Source organism: Gavia stellata, chromosome 16, assembly GCF_030936135.1.
Source record: "Gavia stellata isolate bGavSte3 chromosome 16, bGavSte3.hap2, whole genome shotgun sequence".
NCBI classification, from domain to species: Eukaryota; Metazoa; Chordata; class Aves; order Gaviiformes; family Gaviidae; genus Gavia; species Gavia stellata.
Window position 1 is genome coordinate 9,297,372 of NC_082609.1, and position 21,933 is coordinate 9,319,304.

The 21,933-nt window shown below is 37.1% G+C and overlaps 1 protein-coding gene across 1 annotated transcript in view; it reads right to left on the reverse strand.

Moving 5' to 3' along the window:
- Nucleotides 1-564: 564 nt before the first annotated feature.
- CLINT1 (clathrin interactor 1) overlaps nt 565-21,933 on the reverse strand; it is a 52,934-nt gene continuing 31,565 nt past the window's right edge. Inside the window, exons 6-12 of the mRNA XM_059825250.1 lie at nt 18,076-18,250; nt 12,820-13,063; nt 12,204-12,285; nt 7,958-8,035; nt 3,663-3,958; nt 2,809-3,013; nt 565-2,323 (exon numbers count right to left, since the gene is read on the reverse strand). Coding sequence (XP_059681233.1) covers nt 1,962-2,323; nt 2,809-3,013; nt 3,663-3,958; nt 7,958-8,035; nt 12,204-12,285; nt 12,820-13,063; nt 18,076-18,250 — 1,442 coding nt within the window. The 3' untranslated portion in view covers nt 565-1,961. The remainder of the gene's footprint in view (nt 2,324-2,808; nt 3,014-3,662; nt 3,959-7,957; nt 8,036-12,203; nt 12,286-12,819; nt 13,064-18,075; nt 18,251-21,933) is intronic.

Sequence of the window (21,933 nt, forward strand, 5' to 3'; positions counted from 1 at the left end):
CAGCTTTCTTCCCACCACAATTTTGCATATATTGAACCAGTTTGAATCTTCCCATCTGTTAGAACTAGAGGTTTTGAAGATGATTATTCCAAATAAGTTTAAAGGTTTCAGAACAGGAACCAGAGCGATCTCTCCTACTCAGCCGTTAAAGTCTGCCTTGATTACTTTGATGTAACAACACTTGAAAGCTCCTATTCTTTGAAACTAATTTAAACACATTGAATTGTTGAAAGATTAAAAACCGCAGTCAGCTAATTACACTCACTCTCATCTCTTATTCAGCAAATGAATCACTTTTCATTACCACTTAGCTGAAGTACATGAATTTCTGCCTAATTAGAAATGTTGTAGATGGAGCATTAGCAAGGCTGGAGCGGGTCAGGATATCTTGCCTGCTTCATTTTTAATTCCTAACAGTAGGGCCAGATAGGAAAGGCTTCAGATAAGAAGTCATTAAACAATTTTAAATTATTTATAAAAATTACTTTGCCCAAATTATAATTATTTTTTTTCCCAAATGCTCTCATAAACGTCAAATGGAATGAAAGGAAAAGCAGCCCAACATTGATTTTAATGAACATTTTAATGTTATGTATAACAGAACATTATGAATACAATGGAAACAAAGTTTTATCAATTTAATAATAAAAAAGAAATCCAACATAAGAAAAGGGAGGCAATAAATTTCATACCTATAGTATAGTGCTTATTCTTAACAATATTCCCAGCTTGTGAATGTAACAATGTCTTTGTTTTCCAGATTCTAGAATCATGATTCATGTGAACTTAAATGCAGAATTACAGAAGGAAAACCAAAAACCCCCAAAACCTTAATTCATTCTTTTGTTTTCAGTAAATCAGTAAAATCTTTGACTGCTACAGGCTTCCTTTATTAATATATATATTTTTTTTACTCTTCTATTGGATTCCACAGCTGCTAATGCCATATTTACACAAAAGAATCACCAAATATTGTATAAAAGCTAAGATCCAATGCTGTTGGATTAGGTAAGGTTATAGATTTACATAACTTAAGTGTAATTCATCTTGTTATTTTTGTAATGATGCAAAAAAAAAAAATATTTTTGCCTTTTGACTGCTGCCGATCCCATAAACCAGTGGCTCCATAGGGATGTTGGTGGTACAAAGGACACTAATGGCCACTGTAAAAGAACTGCAAGAAAGTGCATTTTCTGGAGTTTTCTGAAAGGAAACCTTCCAGCAGTCTTGGATGAAGCTTCTCCCAGACTTGCACTGGATATCAGTTATAACAATAGAAGCATGTTAAGACCCCAAAAATCTGTTTATCACCAAATTGCTGAGAGAGGATTTCTACAATAAAAATTTGGATAATACAGCAGTGCGGCTGGAACATTAGCAAAAGTATATATACATTCCAGGTCCCTTTGAATTAGCCATAATCACATATGTAAGCCATTTTTGGACAAAAATATATATTCTTATAAAAAACTGATCATAGTACTTGAGTGACTTCAATTGTGAACTCAGTGGTAGTAAAAGGAATGATTCAGTTATGACAAAGCGATCAGGGAGAGGGGGAAAAGAAAGTCAAGCTCTTCAAGAAAAAAGAAAAGTATAAAATTAGATTCAAACATTTTTACCCAACCCCCATTCCAGTCTTCCATCAAATCTCAAAGTTAAAATTGGTTCTTCTACGTAGGAAAGGTTTTTTGATGGTCTCAATACAAATTATTTTGCAAAATCATCTAACGCATTCCTTAGAAGAACCTTTCACCTCTCCAGAATTTGAACACTAGTTATTTCAACATTTAGAAAATAGCTTTTGGTTTTTTATGTATCTTTAACCGATAAAGAAAAAAAAAGTATTGATCAGTGTTTTCCATCCCTTCCCCAGCTATATTTGTGCAGCTAAAAATCCTTCATTCAGTCTGCCCATTTATTTTATTTTAATTTCATTTTATTTATTTATTTTACAATCTTTATTTGCTAAAATTGGCAAAATTTGCAAAGGCATCTTGCTTGGGTTGTACAGTCCCGGAAGTCAGAGAGGTCATAGCAATATTGGGTACCCCCATTCCTATTGTGCCCGTCAAACCCATTCCTGTAGCTGGCACTCCCATGTTCATGTTTATTCCCATCATTCCCTGGTTCATCATAGGCGTGGGTCCCATGGAGGTCATTCCCATCGTACCTGACATCACACTGGGCATTCCCATCCCCACAGGAATGGGCCCTCCCATCAATGGGCTTGTCTGGGGTCTAACAGGCATCACGTTAGGCTGAGGATTGAGGTTCACGGCTGCAAAGTTTTGAGTCATGACATTCATAGGTTGTTGCATATCTGCAAAAAAGAGAATAGGATGCAAAAATCATTCATCAGAATCTGATGCTGAAGGTGCTTACGTATTTTAAGAAACTTATGTGGTAACTGCTGTGAACAAAGATATGATGGCCAAAAACTGTTTCGCTCATTTCCCTATTTTCTGTGTGAAGACTCAGAAAACTTTTACAGAAGTTTTAAAAAGCCTTTTATAACAATACATGCTGCTATGCATATTCTAGAGAAGTTCTAGAGATTAGAAAACCTGAAATGAAGGCACAGCAATGATGCAAACTCTACAGTAAAAACATGCAGATACCAGCCCCCTAGCATGTCAGTCTTGATTTAGAGAATACCACTTGTGTGGAAAGCATCGCAGGAGTTTAAGAAACAGTTATGATTTAACACAGCAAAACAGTAATTGACAGAATGCTCCATCTCAAGGACAACCTCCTAAACACATACAAGGCTCAGCATGCATGCAAAACAGTGCAATAATCACTTACTTTGTTGCTGCATCATGGTATTAAGTGATGGCTGCTGGGGTTTGGAAGGCTGCATCCCAGGTACTAAATTGTCCAAACTGATATTTACACTGGGATCTGACCAAGTTGAGGGTAGAGTTTTGCTTGCATTCTTCTGGACCATCTCTGTGCTTGTATTATAAAGAGGGTTAGGCTTCGGCATCATAGTATTCACGCTTTGCAGAGGCTAAAAAAGAAAAGTTTGTTGGGGTCTACTTGAAACAATTTACCAATAGGAATCAAGACTAAACAAGTAGTGTTAATTTTCCACAAAAGACAATAAAAGGCCAATGAGATTTTTAGCCATGAACTTCAGCTCTTCCAAAGCAGTGTTGCCAGGTACTGTTATGCCATTAGAATGGGTTAAAAAAGTATTTTGTAAGCTAGCATCAAGCTCCCATATCATTATGTGGAATGACAGTGATCATCTGCAGTCAAGTTTTGAACTCAAACTTAACTGATTTTTTCCTCCTAACACCAAGTTGACCTGTTAAGGTTTCCAAAACCACTCTCCACTGAAGCAGGCACTTCTCCATGTTTTGGAGAACAGACCAGTCCTCACCTCTATCTACTTGAGGCTGGAAACCTGTAACATTCTGTGGAGGATGGCTTTAAGGTTTAAAATGTCATCAATTTCGTCTTCCTCAACAAAAGAGCAACACTTCATAGAACAATGAAGATCATGTCAGAGAAGACTAGCATATAAAAGGAGGCTTTTTAAGAAAATTTGACACCTTTTCTTTTTAGGAGGCTATGCAAATGTGGTTTTTTTTGGACAAAACTTTCTTAGATTAATTGAGGAAGATCATTATCAAACTGTACAAATAGCAGCATACCTGTGACCTTGACATGGGTAAACTGATGCCCACAGCACTGGAGGTCATCATAGAGAAATTCATACTTTGTGAAGAGGTCATGGTTGTCTGAGAGGGGCCCATCAAATCAAAAAGATCAGTAGAATTTGAAGCAGTTGGAGGCTGGCCAGAAGCTGGCTGTGAGCTACTGAAGAGCTCTATAGCTGGCTGCTGTGCTGTGCTGCTGAAGAGCTCTCCAGATGAAGCGCTGGGACAAGGAGAAGCTTGGTTGAAGGCACTCCAGTCACCGAAGTCTCCATTTCCACTTGTTGCTGTACCTGAAGGAAAGGCAACAGTGTGGGAGGAAGGAAGACAGAGAGAAGAAAGGCAGAAGACTTAGAGAAAGGCACTGAACAAATGCCATATTCCATGAACTGAAACAAATGAGAGCTGATCTGTGTCCGTCCAGATTAACATCCGCAGGTAGAACCTCCATCTGGACATCATTCCCTCTCATGAATATTCCAACAACGTTAACAAGGTAGCAAAGGAAATATGAAACACCCATGCACAGAAAGAAGAAGGATGTTTGATAATGTCACCTGTGGATGCAAGACAAGTAGGGACAGGTTTTCTTTAGGTGAAATATGACCGAAAGATAACTTAGGGGTAGATTGGAGGCTCTAGTCAAAACAACACCTAGAACTTTTGATAATATTTATCAAGTTTTTATCTCAGTGCTCTGATATTTGCTGAGAGAACAGTTGTCAGGAACGAACCACTTGATAAAGCAAATTCCATCACAATAAAACAAAGACAACTAGTTCAAAATTCATTTCTGTACAATTAGTAGCTCGTTGTATAAAAAAATGCTGAGGGGAATAAAAACCAGAACTTTGAAAGCAGGTTGCCAGGGAATTCTTATTTAAGGTGGTAAGGAATAATTTCTTCCCATCCCAGGAAGCACTTATATATAACACATCAAGTTTTCTAAATGTAATTCCTGAACTAAATGCCTTGGCTTGAAGCAGAAATTCAGTCTTGGATCTAACAATTCTCTCAGCAGAAGCTTTGCTGAACTGTTAGTTCATCACTTAAACTTTGTTTCATTTCAATATACCAGGGTTTTTGTAGACAAGCATTTAAATCAAAACCACAGCAACTTCCAGCTCTCTGTATCTTACCACGAAGAGCCTAACAGTGTAAGCTGTTTGTAGACAACTGCAAGGGTACGTATTTCAGAAGCACAGATGCCCAGAGACACAAACCAGTGAACATGTCATAACCTTTGAGTCAAATGGGAGGAGATGTTATCTCCCTTTAGAAACACATGTTTTTCTATTAACAAGAAAACGGTTACTTCACAGGAGTGATAGGGGAAGAAAAGCTTACAAAAACATCTACAGGAGATGCTAAAAATAAAGCAACACCATTTAAACAGCTCTAGTTGTTACATAGTGAATCTTGTTCCAAGTTTGGGCCACTGTACAGGCCAGCTTTTTGATTATATCCCTGATAGACTTTTGGTACTTCAGCTAAGTCACAAGCAATGTCTTTGCCATGCGAAATGAACTTTGAGTTCTAATGAACAGTTAAATCATCCCTTGAATTTCTTTAGATGAGCAAATGAAGACTCAAACATGTAAAGCTGGGGTGGATGAATCTAGTGCCAGTTTCCACTTCCTAACCTATAACAATGGCTAGTTCTGTAACGGCCATGCATAGCAATTTTCTACAACTGTATTCTACCCACTCAAAAGGTAACTGTGGTAGTCTTTTACACTCCATGTAAATATTTATCAAAAATACGCCTTCAACCTTTAGTCATCTTCATCTTTACCAATACACTAGAATTTAAAGAATAGTAGGAGAGTAAATGTGTTCACAAAATCCAAGTATTGCCAACAACTTCAGTGCATGAAGTGGACAAATATTCATTAGCTTAGGGCCTTACTAGAACATTTCCTTTGATCTCCCTCAAAGAGGGGCTATATTAGAATGTTTCAATTAGTATTACATATTAAAAATTAAAACCTACTTTAAATATTCCTGATAGATAAGTAAATGCTGAGTGTGCTGCTTCTATGTTCCGACCTGTGCATTGAACACCAATAATGGAAGTGGGGGTAAAAGGGATAAGGTTTTGCCCCTTCAGTAGAACTTCAAAGATGATTAATCAAGAAGGAAGAGATTTCTAGAGGGGCTTACGCTGTTCAGGAATGATTAATCATTTCACAGGACTCCTTGTCCCTTGCATAATGGTGATTGGAATAGATTAATCATGTTAATGCAGATAAAGGATTGTATCAATTTAGACTGTATTAACACACAAATTATTTGCATAGCAGGCAGCTTTGTGTTTGCAAAACAACTTGGTTTTGACTAAGAAAGCCTGTAAAAAAAAATTAGAGCAGTTCTTCCCTGCCGAGCAAATTAAAGGTGTATTAACTAATCCATGCCCAGCACAGTTTTCCTACCACAGCAAAATAAAGGAAGAGGTATAAACAAGCTACTAAAAGCTGGCTCGCAGGTAGGTTTGCTGATCAACTTCTTTGCAATGCTTTTCTCATTCTGGACTTAATCCTACACCCTTGCTGAGGAACCCAGTCACGAACACCACTACTGCCCAAATTAACTTCACAAAAAATAGCCAGCCTGCTCCCTCCATTCCATGTTTGTATGCAGCACTGTCCTGTCTGGGTAGCACTGTAGGCTCCCGAAAACAGTCTACCAGAAGGAACTTGATTGCTTTAGGTGGCTTCCCAGCATATTTTTTTCCTTCAGTCTGATTTTAAGGGAAACGTTTTTCAAATGGTGGCCATGTCTACATAACGGCTTGCATGTTTGCACACAAAATGACTGCACATGCACTGAGCCAACCGTATGGACATGATAGCTCTAAACTGCATGCCATGCAACCAGGCAAGGGCAAAACTGAGCGCTGTCCCAACAAGCATTACTAAAATCTTGCTCTTGTGATTGGCAGGGACTTGTTCATGCCTCACTTAAGTAAGATCTAGTTATCTTTTATTTAATAGGCTTCTCCTAAAAGAGAAGGAGACTGTAACAAGTTGCTATTCAGCCAAGCTAAAATAAAGTGTTGGTCAGCTTCATCCCACAAATGCACCCATGCAACTTCAAAAGCCATCGGCAAGGTTGTACTGTATATAGAAGATATAACTTGACTAAATTCCCCTCCAACATACAAGGCCTTCCAATAGTAACCCAGACATCACGGGAAGCTTTGGAAATAGCCTGTCTCAGGCTCCCCGCATTATGCCATCTGACAAGGCCAATATGATTTTGTCTCTCTAAACAATTACGAACTTTTTTTAAAAAAAAAAAAATCTTAGAGATGTGTGGGCGCTGAGAACATCTTTAGGGACTCATTTTTATAGCACTGGTGGCCTGCTATTTTCCATTGAACATGATCCCATCTTTTGGTTTTGTTCAACTTACCCATTTAATTTACTGTTCTGCCCATATTATTAAAGTTCTTAAGACCAATCCGAACGTTTTGCACATGTCCGGAAACTATAAACAGCATAAAACCCTTCTAACAACTTCTCAGTTCACAACATTATCCCAAGCAAGCAAACCAGACTATTAAGCACTTCATGCAAGTCTTTTTATCCCACCAGAGCAGCTAACTTTTTATAATTAGTACTCACCTGTATCTGAAAAGCTTGAACTGTTAGTTGAAGTGTTAGAAAAATGACTGCTTTTTATTGCCAATAAAATGGTTGAATAACCTTACATAAAACTATGATGATTAATAATCTGAACGGTCCTATCACTACAGCAAATTTTCCAATCATTTTGGAAACACAAATACTGTCATCTTGAAGCATTTGTCACTGTAGAACTCCAATTAAAATAGCTCCTTGCCCACAACTGCAGAAGTGGGATGCACTGGGGTCTTTTTTTTTAACTGTTTAGTTTGCACTCTTCAGCCAGCATTTAGACCCACACTTGTTTATTTCAGGTTTTACTTTTCCACTCCAGAAGTCACATCTTATTTCAGTGCATTTCAAAATTAGACTTGGAGCTATGTTTTAAGTCTTATTATATGCTTATATTATTAGATGAACAGGGACATATGTGTAAGTCCTACTAACATTTTTCTGAAATAAAGTTCATGAAAAGCTTCAGGTCCAATGAGACATGTGCTGTGCCAGACAGTAGCTATCTTCTTCCTTACTCAATATAGCACTTGTGGTCCAGTTAAATAAACACAGTTTGCCCTGGAAAGGGAAATGACTTTCAATAATGCCATGTGGCATCGCTTCCCCTCTTCCTGCCCTTAAACAGCATTTCAATCTGTAAATTAATCCTACCTTGCGATGATGGGAAACTTGCTGAAGCAGCAGCTGAACTAAAATCAGCAAATCCTCCAAATGGGTCAGTTGATCCACCTAGAAACAGAAGGAAACCACTGCTTTTACAAGATTGTGCAAAGATCCATTGCAACAACTGCATGTGGGATTTATGAAGAAAAGCTGTATGTTCTGTACATGGCAAGATGGATTTATTGATTCTGCTCCCTAAGTTGGCACTGTTTTTGCTGTTCATCACTATACTACATTTATACAAGCCTGAGCAGCAATAAACTGGATTATTTCCAACTGCCTTGCAGAGCTTACAATTTTGTTTTCCTAGGGAAGAACTAAAAGACACAGGTTTTTGCTGTCTCTAAAAATAAATTTAGCGATATTAAAAAGGTTAAAAAGGTTTTAACTAGTGAGGGATGCTACTAGTTTGGCAGTTTGTAAAACTAAAACTTTAGAAGTACAATATAGAAACCCCAAACATTCTTATTGTAAAAAACCCAATTCATTATGCTTACTATGGAAAATTACATGTCGCCTTATATTTAGGTTTTTTGTTACTTAAAGCATGAATGATTCTGCAAGGATCTTGAATTGGGATTTCAAGGACAGAGCTTGCATTTGTCTTCATTTTTTTATAAGTTTGCTTCCTTTCTACAGCAGGAACATTACGTTTCCCAACCAGACGTTTGCATGCAGCACATAAATTATAAACTTCTGAATACAGCATAATAACAATTTTTCACTAAAAATACAGCTAAGATAAAACCAGAAGAAAGATTTAAGTACCATACTGGAAAGCTGCTTTTTTTTAAATAAACAAAAAAGCAGTTTAAAAAAATTCCTCAAATTATCCTTACTATTGCTTGTAAGCAGGTATCCCACTGACCTGAGAAAGCTAAGAAGATGACCTTATTTGTTTGTCCTCAAAGATTTCACCTCCAAGCAGTCCCACCCTTAGAAGAAGCTGCAGCAGTTCAATTATTTTGCTTTTAGTGTTATGCGTACATTATATAGGTTACATCACAGCTGCTTAGCCTGCAGTGCTTAGAAACTAGCCAGGTGGGACTGGAACATCTGTGCTGCACTCAAACACCACCAGGGACAGCTTCCAACATCTGGTGCCATTTCTGAATTGTCTTATCGCTGCAAGACATTCTGCCCCATCTGCTGCTCTCAACTGGGTTAATTAAACTAGAACCATCTCCTTTTTAATAAATGGCTAGCAGTAATAAAAGGAACCATTCACTTTCTAATACATGTGTACTTGTATTTCTTTTTAATGTTATTTTACTGTAGACATTGCCAGGAAGGCAACTGTTCTTCCAAGGGGAAATGTCTTTTCTTGCTGAGTGTGTAGCATATGATAAAACATGAGAAGGCAATGCAAGGATGGCGTCTTTGAATTTTCAGAAATATAGCACTACTGAAATCCTTTTGCCACCTTTTCAAGAGGGAGAAGATTTCACACACAGTTAAGAAATTTCTTCAACGCAAATGCTGAAGTGATCTAATAAGCATCTTACATATGTTTATATACAAGTTTTATACTGGATGCAACCTGAGAATGAAAAAGGGTAAGATGAGCCAGTGAAGTATCAAGCTAAAAAACTGTTCTGATCATGTTTACTCTGCCTACTGCAATGAACATTTTCAAATCATTTTTTTCATTACAAGTGTTCTCGCAGAGTTCAGAACAGGTTAATGGTTTGAGGATTTATATCAGAATGAGCAACACAGATGACATACTCTCGACCACATCCTCAAAAAAATCAATGCTCTCATGCTACGCCTATTATTCCTGTGCTGTTTGACGAAGTATCTAGGGATTAATTTAATTTTAAAAACAGAACTAGGTTCAAACCCTAAATAACCCCTTAACATTTTCAGTCAAGTCAACTTTTCCTCCACCTCTGCTGACTTTTTTCAAATGAAACTGAGTTCCAGAGAGGTGGCAGAGCTTAAGCTGAATGCAGTAACTCTCTAAAGAAAGGTATCATCAAGCTAAGATTAAAAGAACCTCATCTGCAGTAACACCAAAAAAATTACTTCCAGCAGGTCTAACCACAGATTCTGTGTCTTCTCAAACAGATTGCTCCTTTATGGCAACCAACTGTCCCCCTCACATACAAATTGTGTTGCTTTAGTAATGTGTAACCCCCCCAAGCCTCAGCAACCTTCTTCCACATCTCTGCACCTGAAAATACATAGATAAGCAAATTCTGAGTTCCCTGAATTCACATGACTTCCCTGACAGTTCCTTCACAGGATAGATCAAAGGCTGTGTTTGACCCTTTCCCTGTGTCTTGCCTGACACTGGGAATGTTCCCACACCCTGTGCTGCAAGAACAGTGGTCATAACAAGTGACCTGCACGTGAAGGACAGTGCTAATCTTCTCAACATGAGCTATCCTCAAAGATTCCCATGCGAGATCTGTCACTACAAATGAACCCTTTCCATCTGCCTTCCCAGGTCAGCAAAGAGGTTATTTAGCCGGACCAGCTGGTACTACGCCTCTTCTCAACACCATTTCTAAATGCTGCTTTGGAAAACGAAGAAAAAAGGCAAAAAGAAAGGCTTACTACAGCAAAGAACAAACTGATGAAAGATTCAAATACACTGTAATATGGAAGCCATATTACTGGAAGCCACAGAACTGTGGTAACTCCAACGTACAATGAACACCTTCGTATATACCGTTAATAAAATAGAAAATGACACAAAATAAGTTGTTCCTTAAATTTGGGGGCATTTGTGCATAAAAGAACAGATGCATGAAATGAGTTTCATTTCTTAACCATTAGGAATTAACACACATTTCAGAACAGACATATAAACTTCATCTACTTTCCCAAAAATAAAAGTCCACAAAGTTTTAAAGAAACAAGAAATAAGGAAGAAAAGACTGAGACAGATCTCTCATACTAAATTACCATGACAATCTCCCTCCCCTCCAATGGAGTTTTGATGTATTTTATATTCTATTAAATACTTAGAGAGGTATCATTTTGGTAGGCTAGTGATGAAAGGAACTGTGTTTCAGAGTGCTCATAATACTGGCTTTGCTCATACACTATAATAAAAAATACCTAGTGTGACATACTACAGGGGTTCCCGCTACAATACACCCAGACGTGGCATAACTTCAGACAGAAATGAGTAAAAGCAGTCTTTACATATGCATGAATGCAGCCACCGTGCCAGCCACACATGTGGGCCTCCAGCCACTCTGGACTGCCATTTTCCTGTACAGTCCCATGTGATTTTACATTGTCTTTAAAACAAAGACTGGAGCTGAGTATCTGTCGTTCCCAGGATACACAGACACACTTCTACAAACAATGTGAATATGATCCCACATACAATAAAAAGAAGTTGCTCACTTGTAATGGAGAGAAGTTACATGAAAGGTTTCTATCTATGAAAAGGCACATGCTTATGTTTTATTTGCTATTCAAAGTGATCTTTAAAGAAAAATTCTGCCCACAGTTAACTCTCTCCCAACTGTGCCATTAGACCAGAAGTGCATGGAAGTCCTTTTTCTATTCCATGCTAGCCACAATCAAACCTGTCAATATTAAGAACCTGTAAGCACAATAACAAGTCTTTAAAGTTTCAGGTTTTGAAAAGCAAACCACCAAAACCCTGAACTCCTCTATCAACCCTGCATGCAACGCACTGAAATTTAACACACTCCTAAAAAGAAACTGCAGTTTGAGAGCATAAGGGTAAGTCCATATGAAGGTTAATGGACTTAAAATTCAACTGCATATTTAAAGAGTGAAGGGATGTGTTTTAAAATGAATAATTTTAGGCAGCAATTTCTTTTTGGTATTGGGCTTGGGATCAACCAAGTGCCAAGACAAAATATGATAAAGAAACAAGTTTGCCATATACTTTAGATGAAAGCTTATACGAAGATCATCCATCTCCAGCTGTGTAGCCTTTGAATTGCACTATAAGAAATGCTTGAATGTGAATGGATTGCACTTGCTTTTAGAGTTAATTATAAATAACTGCATTACAAACACAGTTACTGACAGACTGATCTGGCAATTAATCTTTGTGCTGCTAACATTTATTAGTCGCATGCAATAGCACATACAGTACCTTGCTACAAAAGGTTCTAGGCAGCTCGAAATTTTGAGTATTCATTTCTCAATTTATCTACTATTCTATCTATATAACAAACAAGTTTATCCTCAGAAATGGTTCAAAATATACATTAAGAAAATAAAACCAAGATGTGCCTACCTGTTGAGACTGGCTGGCTAGCTCCATCAAACAACAGATCAACCAGGTCATTAGATGACTTGCTGCCAGAGGGTACAGAAGCCTGAAGAAGAAATCACACAGTAGATCTCATCTCATGATGTCATCATTTATCTTAAATGACATTGAGAAGTTTTCTGGGGTTTTTTTTGGTGCTTTGTTTTGTTTTGGAGAGGTGGCAGAAATGTCTTTGAAGCCAACAATCACTGGAACCTGGCTAAATTTCAAATCAAATAGTGAGCAGCTAGTGGCTCAGGTTTTTTTCTGATAACTGAAGAACTTGATAACTTGTCAGTAAGTGTGCAGGTTCAGCGAATCCTTCACACTTCAGGCCAAGATTTTATCTTTGCTTTCCTGAAGAGGGTAAAACATGGTAATGACTACATTTAAAAAATTCTACGTCTTAAAGCAATCACACAAAAAAGCATTCTGTAATTAAACTGTTCCATTGCCTCTGAAAACCCCAATTAAACATTTTTGATAAAATAGTTCCCTTGAAGGCTGCATAACAAAAATTCTACCTTAAACTAGAAATTGTCTCAGAGGTTAGAAGAAAACTGTTTCCAAAGTCATGTTTTATTGTGTTCTGCTGTCTCACCTTTGCCGTCGGCTGTGTATTATGAGCAGCAATGTTCTGTTCTGGACTTGTTTTATCCCCTGTGTAATGTGCTGCTGCTCCCAAGTCGATGGTTTTTGAAGGATTTGCTGTGCGTTTGTGTCTAGTGGTGGTAGTTTCTGTAGCTTGTGTAATATGAATGTGTTTTGTTGTCACAGTCTCCTCTTCATCTTTAAATTCAGCTTTAGGAGATTTACCTCTTCTTGATTTTTCCTCATCACTGTCACTAGAAAAACAAACGTGATAGGATACCGTTGGTGATGGACTTCTCAGTTACTTAAGTGGACATTTGGCTTAAGCCACAAGAGTTTTGGTTACTGTAGTTCCTTGTAGCAATGGTTCATAATAAAAACACTGCTTCTTCCTACATTTGAGAAAGGAAATGTTTTACCCTTACATAATACATCTGCATAGCAGAGCATTGCACCTATTGTACAGAAGTGATGAAGAAAAGCAAGTTATTTTGTTAAACATCAGCTGCAAGTCCACAGCAGAGGATAATAGGAAATCAGTGTTTAAATCCAGTACATTTAATTACCTTCTGACAGGAACTCTCCCACACATTACGTAACACTTCAGCAACAAAAAGTTAAGTTGGCAGGTCTACTCAGTACTTACACCAAGAGACAGAAAGCAGTGAACCAAATACAGGTACGATCTTTCAGATTTCAAGAATTCCATTCCTATTTCAACTCATTTCCCTTTCCAGAGAAACAGGCTTTTATAGTCTTTAAAATGCTTGTGGAAAAAGAATTATGCAATACAATGATACTATTAATTTTCTATCAGAGAACACAGATTAATTCTTAAAATGTAAAAGAACAAAAGTGTCACCATTTTAGGCAAAACTTTTTAGATGTCACTGTGTAATATTTGTTTAATGTGTTACATTTTCTACTTTTATATTTTAAGTCTTTCACAAACAAACCAATTGCCTCCCACCAACAATCGTGTTGCCTGTTATCATCAAGATAAGATTTGTACATAACAGTGAAAATTGCTGTAGAGAAAGCTTAAATATATTGAAACGTATTTTGAAATAGTAATTCCCTTAGCAACATAGTTGAAAGTGGAAGGTTTTTCTATTTTAATAATGCATTAGCATACTAAAACTATGAAATTTAAGAAAGGCTGCCCCTTTGTCAGTGGGAATATGACAGTAACTGCAATATACTCTGGAGGGTAGCCTTTGTTCTCTGTTAACAATAGTGGGCTTTTTGGAATACACTGCATGTATCATTTCCTCTACGCATATTACCTACTCATCACTGGGGATGGCTCAATTCATTAACTTCAGTGAATATAAATGCTCACACCCTTTTTTAATTTTTAAAAGAAAAATACCATAGCTGCTGGCTAACCTAGCGACTACTGGCATTTGCTTGAGCCAGCCTTACTCAGACAAGTGAGCTCAAACGGCATCACCTAACCTTACCCTTCCACGGACTTCAACCCTGACGTGCAACCACAGGCTGCTGTTCCAGTTCTGGATTTCTGCAGATAGCCCACCTATGTGCACAAATGCATCAGAGGGGACCACTAACCACAGGATTTTAACACAAGCCCCTACAGAAGACTGATCTGCACATTAGCATGGAACACATGGTACAACCATCCTACAAGCCTCAGAGGAGTGTGGAATGACCTTGCCTTTTAGAGGCATGTAGAAAGTATCTAAGACCCGGACAATCACAACTAAGACTCAGTCTCTGAAAACCTGCTGCAATGTATTTCTCATCATCAATACAGAGTCCGCCTAGTCCATATACACATTCTGTTGGTTGAGGAAGTGATTGACAACCATCGAAGTCTGATCAATGGAGCTATTGCTACAGAATTGGTAGAGATTAATCTCACTAATGTAAGAATGAAAAAAGTGAGTCTTTGGTGATCTACAGCAAAATAAATGTCTAAAAGCTTTTGAGAAAAGAAATTAAACATATATGCCAGAAAGCAGGACAAATATTACAATACTCAGTTTTGTATGACAACCTGTACTGCTTCCAAACTGTCTCAGGAGACCTGTTTTTTATTTTTCTTTAATGGTCACATTAACAAAAGAGAAAAAGAAACATTACCGATTAATGTTCCCTTTTAAGTGTGTTTACTGTGCTCAGAATAGCAAAATTGCAGTGCTTCATCTGAGAATTGCAGAATGACTTTATATATAAAAATTATAGCTAGCACTGTACTAAATAATTAAAAAAAAGTTCTGCAAAGGAAGTACATAGTTGCAACTTCCAGAAACCAAAGTATGGATACACGTTCTTTTTCTTTGCCTTGAGGTTTTCGTGGTATGGGATTTTTTTTGAACAACATTCTTTAAGGCAATAAAATAGTGTACTGATAGTTTGACACTATCTGAATTATACCCTACTACAAAAGTAAACCTTTACGGGGAAGTTGCCTTTAAACATGACTGTTGCATCCTTTTATAGGAGTACTAAAAGTTTTGCTTCCTTTCCATTGTTACCTGCATCAACCTTTCTGAATACTGGAGAAACAAGGATTGACAGAGTTTAAGAATTCTTACGAAAAAAGTGTCATGTTTCAAAAGAACATCTGTATATCTGCAGGTAATTTAGAAAATAAAACTTCAGCATACAAGGCTAGACTCAAGGCAGCAATTGGTTTATTTGCCTAAGAACTAACAAGCACTATGGAAGAAAACAAGAGGTTTTCCCACCCCATGGGGTATTGTTTCTGGTCTTCTGTACTTCCAAGGGGATATATTACTGGAAAAAAGAATCCAATTCCCCCACAGCAGTACTAACATTTTTCTTCTAAAGAAAAAAAAAAGCAGACTAGGCTTCTGCAGAGTTAGCTGTGTGAACCACAGTTTCACCAAAACCTACTGTAAACTCAAGGCAGCTGTATCACAGGTTAAGTTCTTAGTTACTTCAAGCATTTTTTTTCCTTTTACACAAACTACAAGCTTTAGAGTCAGAAATCCAGAAGTTTGGCCAAGTTCTTCTCCTGCGTATATTGGAGGTAAAGATTGTATCTCCCAAATTCCATTAACCACTGTGAAGATGTATGTCACATGTATTCATTGTGCTTTAAGATCTTTATTGGCTTTATAGTACTAAAATAATAATGATTTATAAAGCTATTAAGATAGAAACAATAGAACATACAACAGCAGATTTGCCAGCTGAGCGAGTATCGCCATTTAGTCACTTTTCCAAGGGAAATGGCAACTTAATTCAATGTTATTATATAGCAGCAGGCTACAAATAAACTAGCAAATTTTTGGAGGCTTCTTTTTTGTTTTTAGAAAAAAACTGCTGAAGTGTGAAAACACAGAAATGCATGGATTTCAGGAAGCATTTACAAGAGAATGTTATGTTGTTGTGAGCTTAAGTCACATGATAATTAAAGTTTCATGTTTCTGTTCAGTTTCAATATTTAACTTCATACAGAATATAGTATTCTGTTAAAAAGAACATGACCTATAAGGTTTGTATTTACAGTATCTTTAAGTATAAACAGACAGACATTCTATAACCTTGAGTTCCATCTTCTTAGATCCTTTGATGCCTTCTATAGAAGGAAATCCCTTCATTTCAACACTCTGATAAAACACCTTCCGAAAGGAAATTTCAGGCTGGTAGCCGAAGCAATGTTAGAGAAGCCATACTGCTGCAACCTGGATTCCTTCTTATGGCAGGATAACCAGCAACTACCAAATTGTTTTTGCTCATGTACGTCCCCAAAAATCCTCCTTTTATTTCAAGTCCTGAGTTTATTACTTTCATAAATTTCAAGACAAATATCACACCTGACTGACATTTCCTAAAAAATGGAAGAAAAATAAAAAAGCAACAAGGGTTACAAGACAAAAACAAAAATGAAAAATGTAGTATTAGCCAGAGAAAAAGATCAGAGTAACCTGGGGTAGAGATGTACAGCGGAGAAGTCCTCAAAATAAGCTGCTTTTTGTAAAGCTTAGACTGCAGAAAGGACTGTCTAAAACACTGGAAGGTGCAAGACTTTGTATCAGCACAAGTAAGAGACCAGGAGCCATTGAGAAATAAAGCAAAGGAAGTAAGATAAAAAAATGTTTACTCTACATCCTCTACATGAAATGTGGATAGTAAGCTTTACAGACACCATGTGACAAGTTGCTTTTGAAAAGTAAGTACAGAAAAGCACACAGCAATATACCATTGTTAAATTTGAAGTTGTTTACTTTTCTTCTGATCCCTCCTCTTTGTAGTCTATTGATAGTAAGTTCTAAGAGGGAACCCTGATGTGTGCAAAGAATACCAGTTTTATGATTTATTAATGCCTTAGCAAGAGGACCATGCTGCCTTTTTCTCAGAAATGCTACCATTATAATTATTTGTTTCCGTGCAAAATTGCTTGAATTTTGTAATATATACACGTGTGTGCATGTATATTTTTATACACACGTATGTAAAATTGTGTGAATGTATCTGAAGATATTCCTGTAAAAAATATTAATCAAATCTCAGTGCAAATTTGAATTTTAAGTTGTTTCCCAAAAGGGAATTATTTCAATATACTTGAGCACTTTCTCTACAGCAATTTCAGATTCTGTTAAGTACAAATTTGATCTCCAGATAATAAAATTCAATGCCCCTCTTGAAGTGTGATGTATTTAAAGTTCTTTCTGCAGGCAACGCAGGGTAGATTTTCTTCCTTACTGGAAAAAATTAATGGCCAGATGTAAAATACAAGTTTCTTGAGAAGGTTCAACTGAATTTTTTTTTGGGGGGGGGGGGGGGGGGGGGAGGGATATTGAAATAAGTCACCTGCAGCCTGTTCTTCCTGACATCAGCTCAGGGAAGAAGCACTACATCAAGGCAAGGTCTAAGCAATTTTACATGTCCCTCCTCTTCGGTACTTCAGCATTCAGAGTAACTGTAGCATTAAACTGCAGTCTCCAGTATACTACTGCAAGGAAAACCACTGAATTGCTGAGACAAGGAAAAGCTTAGGAAATTTCAGCCAAATTCCCTGCTTTCCTAGCAGCTATCTAAGCTAGGGGCAGTAATGGAAGGCAGCCAAGAGCAGTTAACTATTGACAGAGCTACATTATTCCCCAAGGCCAGTAAGACCTGCATAAGAAGTCTAGGAAGCAGGTACTGAACCCAAACAAGCTTCCATACAGACAAAAAAATGGCAGAGTATTGTAACTAATAATCAGCAATGTCAAACAGCTTTATAATAGCAATTCCACTGAATAAATTCATGTTAAAATAACTCTAGTACCTGCACCTTTCTGGAGAGTCTTCTCTATCTTTCCTTCGGAACTTGCTGATGGTATCGTCAATCGTGCTTCCAATTTTGTCACTTAGCTCACCTAACTTATCGCTGAATGGAAAAGCTGTTTTTTTATCCCATTCTTCATCCCATTTTGACTTGGGCTCAGGATCGTATCTTTCACCTGTGTAAGGCATTAAGATAAGAAATACTAAAAGATAACAGGAAAAAAAAAAGCCTGTGGTCTTTTTGGAATCCCTCTCAAGCCCCCCTGCCCCTCATACATAAACCTTACAAGTTTTCAAAGCACACTGAAAGCTCCCACAGTGCTGAATCAACACTATTACAGCAAGGCACAGCATGTAATGCCAATCATTAAGTGGCAGGAATGCAGATTCGAAGACTTTTGTTTATGACAACAACACAATCTTAATGCACTGCACAGCACATCAGGATACTGTTGGACTCTACTGGAAAAGCACAAGAGGCACAATTAAGCCTGGCTGCATAAGCAGCTTATCTGAAATGGGACATGCCAGTTTTGTAACAGTCACTTAATGCATGATATCCCATTCTTGGGCAAGCTGTGAGCTCAGAGGTAAATCAGTGGTTTTTAATACATTGACATTCATGAACATATAGAAGCGTAGTACCAAAATATTGAAAGACATAAGTGTGCAATGCATGATGACTTTGTTTTTTCTTTTCCACACTCAGTGATTAAAAAACCTTTTAAAGAGATGAAAAAAGAACAGGCAGTAAAGCAACTCACCTTTCAGCAGCCATTGAGTACCTTGAACATCTTTACTAAACACTATTATCAAGAAATCAAAAACATTTTTTTTTCTAATCAAGTATTCAAGACCTCCATACTGGTATCTTAGCTTACAAACAGCTGACAGTTTTACTTGAAATAAGTACACTTACTGTACAATCTCATTAAGAAAGTTTAAAAAACCTTAAGCTTGGGTTTATTTATACACACCCAGCCAACTTGAATTTAATTTAAAAGAAAAAACAACACTTATATTTTAACAAAGGCTTAGCTATCAGAAGCACAGCACAATTTACTAATTTGTATTGTGATCTTATACCAGACCTTCTGCTGAAAATGTAGGTATATAGAACAACCCAATATAGCTCAGTTTCTAGACAACACTTTTAGACAAACATTTTATATTTTGGGCCATCACATGCATGAAACAAAGCATCTTTCTGCACTATGAAAAATGTGAAACATGAGTTAAATTTTTTTTACTTAAGCCAAGTAAAATTGAGTAGCAGAAAGGAAGAATGGTGAAAAATTCATTACTTCAAGTGACATACAAATGATAATGTAGCTCAGGTAATGTTCAAGATTTATTCAATTAAGCCATTTCTAATAAAAAGAAAATTGTGGATTCCAGCACTACAAGGTGCAAAATTCGAGTTATATCTGTCCGATAATACCATATACCAGAGGATATATTTTCTTACTGAAAAGATAAGTGCAAGCTCCAATGATATTTGTTTAGACCCATAAAGGACAGACAAACTTTTTCAGAGTAGAGAACCTGTTATAAATCAGCGAGATCTATATCACTGGAAAAGGAGAAAGTGCTAAGAAATGTACTACTGTTGCATTTTGCAGGAGAATAAAATGGCCTTATTTCAATTTATGTCAGGCTGTCAAGCATTTTAATGTAGATTCCATTAGAAGGTTTCCTTGTGCAATAGCAATTTTAAAATAAATAAAAAAACTCAAGAGCTTGGTATTTGCAGGACAAAAAGAACTAAGGAAAACTTTGAAAATACAAGCATTTTGTATTTAAATAACTAGATTCTTTTAGATTAGAAGTCTGACCTGGGAAAAAGTTTGTTTTGTGCTGCCAGAAAGATTTTTTTTTTTTTACTTCACTCAACAAATGAAGGGATAATTAAAAATCCCTTACCATAAAAACGAAATACAAGACAAAGGAGACAGTCCTTTAAATTAAAAAACTTGAATGATAACTAAAGAGCATATGGAGAAAGACGTCTACCCAGCACATAGGGATAGATCACGACTCTGTACAGAGCAAGTCAAAAGATAAGCTCAGTGAAAGAACAGAGGGACATGTACTTAAAGTAGAAATGCAGTGACTCATAAGTACTTCCTAAAAAGAGAACCACCAGAATTCCAAGCAGGTAGCAAAAGCCTAACAGAATATAATAAAACAAGACATATCCTGCCATGGAGATAGAGATTTTCAACTACTCTGCATATGAGGAAAAGGGAGAACAGAAGAACATGGAGAAGTAACCTGTCAAAAACAGAAGAGAGCAAATCTAAGTTTAAGGCTCACAGTGAAGAAGAGAAAAAAACATTCATAGCACAAGAGAGGGACAGGTAAAGTTTAAGTCCTGTACAGTTACTACTCAGATCTTATACCACACCTTTCTCTCAAAGAAGTCACTGACTCTAGCAAACCAGAGCCTTGCGCCATTGTGACTTGGGGACTCATCCCTTAAAAAAAGCAGCCAAGGATTTACTCAGGCCAAAGAAAACACAGATAAACATCTCAAAACTGACAGGTGAATCATGGACGACACACTGGGATACATCAGACATAAAAGCCAGTTCAAGCTCAGATCCCTGCTACACATTATGGCAGGGACTGGGGAGCAAGAAGGAAGCTGCGCACTTGCACTTGGTAAGCAAAACATAGTACTGGTTGTGTGCCTTTATCTACCCCAGGCTGTCAGAAAAAACAGTGTTCTCTCCAAATAAAAACAAGCTGATGGCATTACATCCTCCAAGGCCAAAATCTTAGACACACACTATGCTGAAGATGCAAATAGTCCGACAGAACTCATTGCACACATGAAGAACATCGGTCGCCCCAGCAAAGTGGGTGACCTTATTTCCAGAAGAAAGAGTACATCAGACAACCTGTCAACAGCATTCGGATGGTTTGGTTTTTTCTTTGTTTTTTTGTATGTATGTTTTTAAATAAAGGACATTAGTAATAAAGGTCCTATTGCAAGTACCAGACCCAAGCTACCTTGTGCAATGATGACTGAGATTTGTGACAGCTGGGTTCCTTAATTTTCAGAATTTTGGTTTTTTGATAATCTGATGGCAGGTTTTCTGATTTTTTATGAGGGAGTAGATGACCAAGTGACCCTTTACACACTGTTTTTTAATACCTAATATACATGTTTTAAATATAGTATTTTTTTTAAAAAACAAAAAGTTTAGAACTTTCTTTCTGGTATTAACTATGACCTCTTCACTGGCAGCTGCAATTCCCTAGGATTTAGAGATGAGCACCAGTGCACCAAATTTCCAGCCTGCACACAGGTCTGCTGTACAACCAACATCCAGCTGCAAGCTTAGTATGTCTACACAAAGTAAATTGGTACTACTTCTGGGAGCCCTCCTTCAAAAAGCACATGGGACCTACAGTAGTAATCAAACAAGATTTTAAAAACACACAAACTGAGACAGTAACAACTGTATTGGTAAATTCCTGAAATATAAGCTTCATCACTTTAAATATATACACTAAGTATCTTTTAAGTCAGATCTGACAGACATCAAAATCCATACAGATAATTCACAGATACCTTTCAAGTGTCCAAACAGTATTACTTGGAAAACCAAAAAGTCTCATGGCATATAATATCTGCATTGTTTCACCCCAACAGTATTAGTGCCCTAAAAGCCCTAACCCAAATTAATCAATGGTACTGAACGAAGCTGGCAGGAGTAGGTAAAGCAATTCTTGTGCTGTGGTGGGTGGAAAGTATCATCACTTTTTTTTTAATTAAAGACTGACTAAGAAGCTGACTTACAAGGGCATATATTTATCTACTTCTGCTACAGCAGCATTCATTTCACAATGA